At 41.9% G+C, this 9,610-nt stretch overlaps 1 protein-coding gene across 1 annotated transcript in view; it reads right to left on the bottom strand.

Annotated features, from left to right (window-relative positions):
- Positions 1-9,610, bottom strand: part of LOC134394718 (myosin-1B-like) — a 29,136-nt gene extending 19,526 nt beyond the window's left edge. Inside the window, exons 1-11 of the mRNA XM_063120393.1 lie at positions 9,515-9,610; positions 6,848-7,087; positions 6,522-6,665; positions 4,683-4,839; positions 3,873-3,900; positions 2,598-2,715; positions 2,404-2,496; positions 2,189-2,252; positions 1,240-1,338; positions 1,031-1,134; positions 318-456 (exon numbers count right to left, since the gene is read on the bottom strand). Of these exons, the coding sequence (XP_062976463.1) occupies positions 318-456; positions 1,031-1,134; positions 1,240-1,338; positions 2,189-2,252; positions 2,404-2,496; positions 2,598-2,715; positions 3,873-3,900; positions 4,683-4,839; positions 6,522-6,665; positions 6,848-7,051 (1,150 nt within the window). The 5' untranslated portion in view covers positions 7,052-7,087; positions 9,515-9,610. The remainder of the gene's footprint in view (positions 1-317; positions 457-1,030; positions 1,135-1,239; positions 1,339-2,188; positions 2,253-2,403; positions 2,497-2,597; positions 2,716-3,872; positions 3,901-4,682; positions 4,840-6,521; positions 6,666-6,847; positions 7,088-9,514) is intronic.

Below are 9,610 nucleotides of genomic sequence, written 5' to 3' on the forward strand. Positions count from 1 at the left end.
AAACTAAAAATAATATTTTTTCTACTTGTATGCACATTTGCTCTTACAACTGAACTTAAAAACCTGTGAGGTTAATGAAGGGGAACAGGGCATTTATTTATTACTTTTAGATTCTGCCTTTCCTCTAAGGAGCCCAAAGCAGTATATATAACCCAGTGAGGAAAATAGTCATACTAAACTACAATAGTTTAACAGATTATATAAAGGGTTGTGGTGCAATGTAAATGATTTTTCACTATGCATCCTCCAAATATTAGAGGCCCTCGCATATAATTTTTACTGTGCCTTAGCTGAGAACTGGTGGATTTTGCAAATACCTTCAGTGCCATCTGGCTCAGCCTGCTCCTCACGCTGCTTCTGCTTGAACTTCATGTTGCCATAGTGCATTACAGCCCCTGTTAACTTGTAAATGGCTGTCTTTTCATCACTGTTGAAGCCCAGGATGTCAATGGCTTCCTTTCAATTGAATCAGTAATAAAAAATTCTGTGAAATATAACACTGAACCAAAACTAATAATTCAAATTCACCACCTCATTTGGATTGGAGAGTATTTGGGAGATCATTTGGGCCTCTGATCATTTGGCCCGCACAATGCCCCACTTGGAAGAACGCTATGTCATGATGTAGCATCATTGAGGGGTGGGAGTGGGGAGGAGAGAATGGCAGCCCCGTACTAGCCAACAGTGGTTCCTTCCATTTTACACGCATTGCTCTTGAACAATGCTATCTACATCATGATGCATTGTTGTTCCAAGGAGGGCATTGTGGTGGAAATGGCAGGCCACTGATAGGAGCTTACTTGAGGCGGGGGCAAGGCTATGTTTAAAAGAAAGTCAGGACAGAAACAACTGCTATTCCCCCTGCTATTCCCAGAAAGCCTTCCATCCCACCCAAATTTTCTCCCCCCTCCAAATCTGAAAGAAGTATTTATCCCCTACAACACCATTTCAACCAAAAAGGTTAAATTGAAATTTGGCACTAATCTCTTCAAATTAATACTCCATACGGTCAGATTCGTAAGATGCTCACATCAGTTGCCATCAGCTCCTCTTGATCGTTGATGCTGGCAACAGTGATTTCACCCTGACTCACAAAGTGAAAATCGTATGGGTTGGTAGTAATCAGAAGCATCTCTGGATTAGGAGAAACACAGACATGGGCTTATTATCATCCTCTGCATAATAAAGTATCAGGACAAGATTTTAGTAGCAGTAGGCAACAGAACAGAATCTTCTTACCAATCAGTTCTGGCCTCTTGTTAGACATGATCTGATAAAAGATGTGGTAGCTTCTTTCAGCTTTTAGCTGGAAAGTAACTCTGGACTTCTCCAGGAGATCTGGCAAGGCAATGATGAATAAATTAGTCATGAAAGAAAGAAAGATCAAACTCAAGCAAGGGTGGACAACCTGTGAACTGCATGCATCCCCCTACAGGTGCCCTGCCTCCCCTAGCCCCTCTCTGCCACTGTTACCACAACACATGTCATCCCTATGTGCTCTATTCCCAACAAAATTGAGCCTAATTCTGCAGGGAAACCAGAGCACATGACTCTCCTCACATGCCCTTTTTCCCAACAGGATTGCTGAGGGGAAGAGAGAGGCTTTAACCTGCCCTTGCAGTGTACCTGATCACTAGGATGGTGCAGAAAGGTTGAAGGTGGTTTCTCCCTCCCAATGATATTGTGAGCGCTTGTATGTGTATGGAGGATGTATGTCTGGTGGTCTGGGTGTGAATGAGTGTGTGTGTGTGTATCAGTGCTGCCAGGTTTGAGGATTCCTCAAATGCTTTTTTTATAAACCTAGGTGGTTCTTCCCGCTGCTCTGAAGGGATGTGGTCTGCAGCTCTGATTGGTTCAGATAGCTGATACTAAAAATTAACAAATAAAATATTACTCTGTGGAGGTCAGGCTGCAGCCTCAATTGGCTGCCCTCTTCATTTGGGAGTGGGGTCAGGAGATTGTACACCACTATATCTATGGGTGTGTGTGTGTGTGTGTGTGTGTGTGTGTGTGTGTGTGTGTGTGTGTGTGTGTGTTTGAGAGAGAGAGAGAGAGAGAGAGAGAGAGAGAGAGAGAGAGAGAGAGAGAGAATGTTGTAGTCCCTGAAATGTTACACGGCTAATGCAGCCCACCAAGCCCAAAAGATTGCCCACTCCTGACCTAGAACATGTAAAAAAAAATCCCTTACATGTCTCAATGTCAGCAGAAGACAGTTTGCCTGTGGTACCAAAATGGATTCTGATGAATTTACCCTTCAAAGAAGAAAAGGCATATTATTACAAATCCTTGGAGGAAGATTCTGCATGTGATTTACCAGAAACAACATTTGAAATGCAAAACGCTACACTTCACTTAACAAATGTGGAGGCTAACTATTGTCTTCAGATTTTGCACAACACTTACAAAACGGGAGGAGTTGTCATTCCTCACAGTCTTGGCATTTCCAAAAGCCTCTAGCAAGGGGTTGGCACTGATGATTTGATCCTCAAGGGTGCCCTGCAAAGAAAATATCAGTTTATTTATCTCCAGTGATATAGCTGTTGCAGAAAATCACATTTCATCCTTTGGGGGTGGGAGTGGGGGTGGGGGGAGCTCACCTTTATTTTGCCTTGTTGAGCTGGTTCTTCTTTTTTCTTCTCACCAGTGGCAGCAATTGTTGCAAAGTACTGGATGACACGTTTCGTGTTCACAGTTTTTCCGGCACCAGATTCTCCACTGTTGATCAAACGAAGAAAAGAAGGCCAGAGTAATTTCATTAATGAATTGGAAATAATATAATTAAGATTTTCCCATGCTTTACATCACTAAAGCATGGGTAACGAACCTCACTACCTCCAGTACCCCATGTCCGCAGCAACTAGGCTTGAAAATGTCTTCCATTTTTGCAAGCTAATTACATTGCAGGGGGATTTGGTTGTGGGGGCGCAGCTGGGAAGGGAAGGGTCAACCTTCCCCTCCCCATGTCCTGTGACACACCTTTCCCCCAATCCCCCAGTGCTGCAATTAGGGTTGTGGGGAGGAATCTTCCATTAAAGCCAAGCCTAGTTGCTGTTTGGAAGGCCAATTGGGGAGACTGCAGTTGGGCAGGGAGGTTAATCCTCCCCACTGCTCCTGCTGTGACATCTTGCAAAAAAAAAAAAACACAAAAAAACCACTCCCCTACACTAAAATTCGGCCTTCCATTGGCTTCAGTGGAAGGATTTTCCCAAGCCTAATTGCAGCACAGAGAGGTGGAATCATGGTGTGGATGTGTGAGAGTGGGTAGGTTTTTTGCAAAGGGGCCATCCAGCTCTGGCATGTTTTCCTGGAAAGAAATGCGACTCTCAGCCAAAAAGGTTTCTCCAGTCCTCTTCTAACAATTGTAACAGTAGACTATGAGCCTATTTAACTCAGGGCCTCTTCAGACAACACACTAAGCCATGGTTAGGCCACTACCCCTTTTGCAGCAAATGGTTAGTGCGTGCGTTTAAACCATGGTTACGTAGCCACCATGGTTAGGAATGATTCACATGACATGTTAAGTCATGGTTCACATGACACGCGAAGCCATAGTGTTTAGCTCAAAATGCTTAACCACCATGGCTTAGCATGTTGTCTCAGCAGAGTATTACACTACTTTTATTTTAACCTATCTAACTACCATGGCATCCCTCAGAGAAACTTGGTTCCCAAGTTTCTCTGAGGGATGCCATGACAGAACAACAGCTTCCTTGGCTCCCTGGAGCTATGTTTTGCCATTTAAGTCTAGAATGTACTGAGGTTTCATGATACACAAGGGCATGATTCCTTACCTAATGCAATGACTGCCGTAGTTACATTTCAGCAGTGCCAACAGAACAAATGCATGTGTTGAGGCAAGAAAGAAAACTTACGTGATCAGAATAGACTGGTTCTCACGATCTAAAAGAAAGATTTTTTTAGTTACTTTTAATGAAGCCACATTTCAAAATCATATGAAGCAGATGAAAGAATATATATGTGTGTGTGTGTGTAGTAAAAAGGCCACACATCCATCCAAAAATATGTAAGTAGTAGAACTCCATCATCTAAAAAGAGTGATTAGTAGAACACCATCGTCTAAACTTAAGTAACCTGAGCTCTCAGGGTAGAATCCAACAGGGTGCTTCCACCCCTGCTAATTCTCTTCATCCCCGCCAACTCTGCTGTGCAAATGCACAACAGCACATGCACAACAGCAATTTAGCACTCCCAAAGCATCCTGAAATGAGCAATAATGCTTGTTTTTGGAAGGAGGCAGGTCAGCAGAGCTTACATAATGGAGCCCCGCTGACCTGTTTCCTTCCAAGAAATAAGCATTTATGCTCATTTGGGAGTTTGCCCTAGGAAGCTCTAAATCTTCCTTTCGTAAGTGGCAGGTCCCACTTGCGCAGTGCAATTGGCAGGACCCACCACTTGCAGAAGGGAATCAGTGGGGCAGAAAGGATTTGGCAGGGCATAAGCGCTCCATTGGATTCTGCTCTAAGTTAACCCAAATCATACATATCTGTCATGGAATTTTGTATGTGTGAAACCCTAAAAAAATTGCCTAGTTCCCAATTTACCTTTGCTCATGTTTATTTGCAGAGCAGCTGAATTATTTTTTTAAAGTATCTTAGCCCCATCAAGGACATCAAGATTGTCTGGAAGAAATATTCATTTTTCAAAAATATTCATCTACTTACCAGTTAACATGGCCTGATAGGCGTTGTCAGAGATGGAGAAGATGTGGGGAGGAGCCTCTTGACGCTTTTTGCCCCTGTAGGCATTAACCACCTCAGGGTTGTACACTGGCAGCCACTTGTAGGGATTGACAGTGACGCAGAAGAGACCTGAGTAGGTCTGTAAGAAAAAGAACAACACTGCTTAATTTATCTGCTTTGTATTCATATTCATATTTTTATATTCTTGAGAGCCTGAGAAAGACCTCATATGTGAGCAGCTCCTTCATTTTTCTGGAAAATAAAAAACAGGAAGAGAAAGAGGAAAGATAGACCTAAATTCTAAACACTCTCAGAGAGACCAAAATTTGGCATACTTTCTACTGTAGCCCCAGCTTTTTTAATTTTGAGAGATAAATTCAGATCATTATCGTTCAACAGATTTTAGATCCCCCCCGTGTGTGTGTGTGTGTGTGTGTGTGTGTGTGTGTGTGTGAAATGTCCTCTTTAAAATCCTGACTGTTGAACAGATGTTTTCTCTCAAGGAAGGAACCAAGATTACCAGAACGTATAACAGGATAATATTAAAACAGCTTTTCTGCCCTTTGCCAGATCCTGCTGAGAAATGATGATGAGACTGCAGTCACATTGAGGAGCAAAGAGCAGGCGCAGCTGATTCTTATGCTTTGCTGCATAGGAGGATCGGGAGGTGAAGCAAGAACACTTTACTCCTAATCCTTGTCCTCCTACCCAACATTGTGAGAGTGGAGTAGGGGATGAAAAGCATTAAAGAAGTTGGGAAATGGTGGAGTGTAGGGAGTGTAGGTGGAGAACAAGTGGGAAGGAATTGGGGAGTGACAGAAAGATTGGAGAGTGGGGGTGGTGAGTTCAAGGGCAGAACTTGGAGAGTGAAGCTGGCAGTCCTTCTCTGCCTCCCTGTCCATCTAAATCTTCATTTAGTATCATACATCAATTTGTTTGGCTCAAGCATTATAAAACCTTTGGGCATGGCACGAGGAAAGCAGAGTCCAGAAGTTCTAGATCAGGGGTAGGCAACGTGGTGCCCTGGACAGTTTATAATATTTACAAATGTGCCCATGGCCCCAAAAGGGTTGCTTACTCCTGTTCTAGACATATAAAAGGCCTCATGGAGCAAGATACATAGTCCTGTGCACATGGTGCTACATCAACCCCCAGGGTAGCATATGTAAATGGAGCTTCCTAGCTGCATGTGTAAACCCCCCAACTATGAGAGCTGTGGCAGGGGGAGTGCTAGCTGTGGAGCAGCCCAGTTGTCTCGGAAGCAGAAATATGCCACCATGCAGCTGCATCCCATAGTAGACTGATACTTTAGACCAGAATTTATGAGCTATGCTTCACCAGGCAATCTGACAGCAGGACAGGAGATGTCAGAGACTCTTGAGAATGTGGTTTAGGGTTATTGCCTTAGAGCAGCTTATCCACCTTCTGCTCATCAAGGGGTTGTTCATTCCCCAAAGACCAAGTAAATCATATAGAAGCTGCAGTTTTCTAGCATCATTAAAGTCTACTTATTTGTAGGGCTTATTGGACCATCTGGGGTTTTTACTCTTCATTTTTTCAAGTGTACTTGAATGCAAAATCAGTGCCCCTTTCCCTTTTGCTCAGGATATGACTAATATTTTCTTCAATATGGAGTGTAAAAATGTGGTGGGTTGGGGTAGGACGACAGAGAAGGTGGTCCAAATTTTTACCTCTTTGTCAATCTGTGATCCACGGAGGATACATGCCAGCACCCAGATCTTTCTGGGTGCTGACATGTAACCTCTGCATTAGAAGAAGCCATACAACAACAACAACACAGAAGGCAAGGATTGTACTTACATAGATCATCCAGGCTGCATAACGCTCTTTGAGGTTATACAGGACACCAGGTTCATGGAGATGGGTCATCATGGCCATATCCTCAATTTTGTCATATTTGGGAGGGTTCATAGGAAAGACTTGGTCATCCTTAACAGTCACAGACTAGATAGGAAAGAACAGGGCAGTTTATATCATCTCACAGGATAAATTTTGACAACACACTTCTTAACTTTGTTTTACTGTGGTTTTAATTTTTGTGAACCGCCCAGAGAGCTTCGGCTATTGGGCGGTATACAAATGTAATAAATAAATAAAAATAAATAAATAAATAAACTTTTACTCACTTCCCCTTTTTCATTTTTGGCTGTGACTTTCCCTCCTTCTCTGCTCTGTATAGTGGCCTTCACGTAGCAGACTTTAGGATCCACCACAAAGACTGAGTTCTTAGCATCAAAGGGCTTATTCTGTGCTTCAATTCTCTCCTTTTCTGGCTTTCTGAGAAAAGGAGCAGCTATCCCATAGACGGCCATCTCCGCGTCTGACGACATGGCTGCGGTTTATAGGAGGCACCTCAGCAATGAATACTAAATGAAAAAAAAGTTCCATTACGTTATTGGATGGATGGATAGAAGTCTTTCTAATATACTTACTTTGTTTTCTTTTGTTACCTTCCATCTCCCATAATTAGTGATTTCCTATGAGTTTCCTCTGGACTGCATTCAAAGGTTCCCTTCCTTCAATTGAAGGATCATTCTCCAGAGGACGGACTCTTTCCTTTGAAGGAAGGGAACCTTTGGATACACCTTTGGAGGAAGAAACCTTTATATACTAGCCAGAGAGCTTTAATTATTGAGTGGGATTAAAATGTAAGTAAGGATGCAATCCTACGCATGTTTAGACAGAAAAAAGGCCTACAACTGCGAGCATGCCCAAACCAGCTATGCTCTCACTCTTGATAATGAGATCCTCTTTATACACAGAGTTTTGTCTGTGTATAAAGAAGGCCTCACTCTCAAGTTTCTCAGTTCAATTCAATGAGGAAAATTGCCTTTAAGACACATTCTCTTTATGTATTCCACATGCCAATTTGTAGAGCTTAACATCCTGCCATGCTGGTGCCATATATTCCACAGGTCAAGGATTGTATGCCACTGAGAAAGCTCAATGGTAGAGTGCATACTGTGTACACAGAAGACCCCAGACTTGATACCTGCCATCTCCAGTTAATAAGCTTAGATAGCAGGTGATGGGGAAAGTGCCTGAGATCCTACAGAGCAACTGCCCACCAGAGTAGACAATACTGAGCTAGACGGAAAAATAGTCTGAAATGGTATAAAGCAGTTTCCTGTGTTGTATTCCATAGTTAGTAGCCCTGATTGAATATAAGTAATATAGCAGAACCCTGCAGTTTACTGAGAGTTTTTAGCTAAAGAAACAATGCAGCATAGAAAGAAGAGTTTGGGTATTAGAAGAATTTGATGGCATGAACTTTGTTCTTTGGGTACATCTATGCATCTCTCACACAGCAACTATATATGTAATTATCTTTTTTCACAATGTATTTTATAATATGCAGTCATTTTGATAGAACATGAATAAAATTGTGAAGGAATTCTAACATTTTAAGTAGCAAAGGCAAACAACTCTTGACTTCTGCATTCAGGCTGCTTTTCTCTGGAAAGAGTTGAACATGTCACGTCAGGTCCGTAGTTTGAGGGGACTCCTAGATCCATCTTTGTCACTAGAGGCCTAAGTTGCTATGGCAGCTCGGAGTGTCTTTTACCAGCTTTGGCTGGTTCGCAAACTATGGCCTCTTCTATACAGGGATAGCTTGTGCACAGCATGTAATTCCTTTGCTGAAGGAACAGCACTGGCTGCCTATTTGCTACTGAGTCAGGTTGGGACCAGGATACCTGAAAAAGCACCTTCTCCCTTACCAACCTGCCTGGTCACTGAGTTCGTCAGAGGACATGCACATGGTGGTTTTACATGGACCTATGGTCCAATTGGAATCCTCCAGGGAAAGAGCCTTAGGTGTGGTGGCCCTCTTTCTGTGGAACTCCCTGCCCATGGAGGTGAGGCAGGCACCAACACTGTGTTGTTTCCAGCACCTCCTGAAAACAGTCTTATTCCAGGAAGCATTCCTTGACTGACAGCCACGGTTTTTATTGGCATCCTGTGTTTTTTAGCATAATAATGGTGTTTAAATTTTTGTATCTTTTACTGTTTTAATTCTTATGTTCACCGCTCTGGAATCTTTTTCAGATATGGAGCAGTATACAAATTTTGTAAATAAATAAATATGTTATCTTTCAGGCTCCACTGTTTTGAAGAAATAAACTTTCTAGATAAATTGTAAATGAAGCAGCATTTACATATGTGAAATTAAATACACTCCACTGTAGTTTTTGGTGTTCAAATTCTTGTAGCCTGTCCTACGTGAAATTTCAAGATGGAATTACAGGATCTTGTTGTATGGTGTGTTCTGCTGTATGTCTAATAGTGAAGCATCATTTCGAAGGCAGGACCAATGATCAGTGGAAGCAATGGTCAGTGGCTTCAAGGCATGTCAACTGATAGGAATAACAGAGGACCATCACAAAATAGGGCATGATCAATCAGCAATGAAATACATTCCTCTGTTCAGCTTCTCTTAGGCTTCAATCCTATTCCCACTTCCTTGGGATTAACCCCCTTCTGAGTAGACATGTATAGGATTGCAATGTTAAAGTCCTGTAGTATCAGTTTTTTTGTTGAAATAAAAAAATGCTACAGGTTTCTAAATAGTATTTATTTATTTTTGCTATTATTTAACATTTCCAATTTGAGATTTTACATTTAAAATTATTTTCCTACACTCACATTATTTTATTGATCATAACATTTCAATTTCCAAATTATATTTCCTATTCTTAATGAGTCTTGGTACAAAGTGAAAATTACATTGCAGATATACATTTACAAGAATGTTAGTACATTATGTCACAGGAATTGGTATATTTAGGTCTTACCTTGTGCAATTAGTTATATGCAGACTTGAGGATGGCCAACACTAAAAAAGAAGTAGAAGAAGGTGAAACTCTTTTTATGGCTTCCCAAAATCTCCA

Source organism: Elgaria multicarinata, chromosome 3 (assembly GCF_023053635.1).
Source record: "Elgaria multicarinata webbii isolate HBS135686 ecotype San Diego chromosome 3, rElgMul1.1.pri, whole genome shotgun sequence".
Classification (NCBI taxonomy): domain Eukaryota; kingdom Metazoa; phylum Chordata; class Lepidosauria; order Squamata; family Anguidae; genus Elgaria; species Elgaria multicarinata.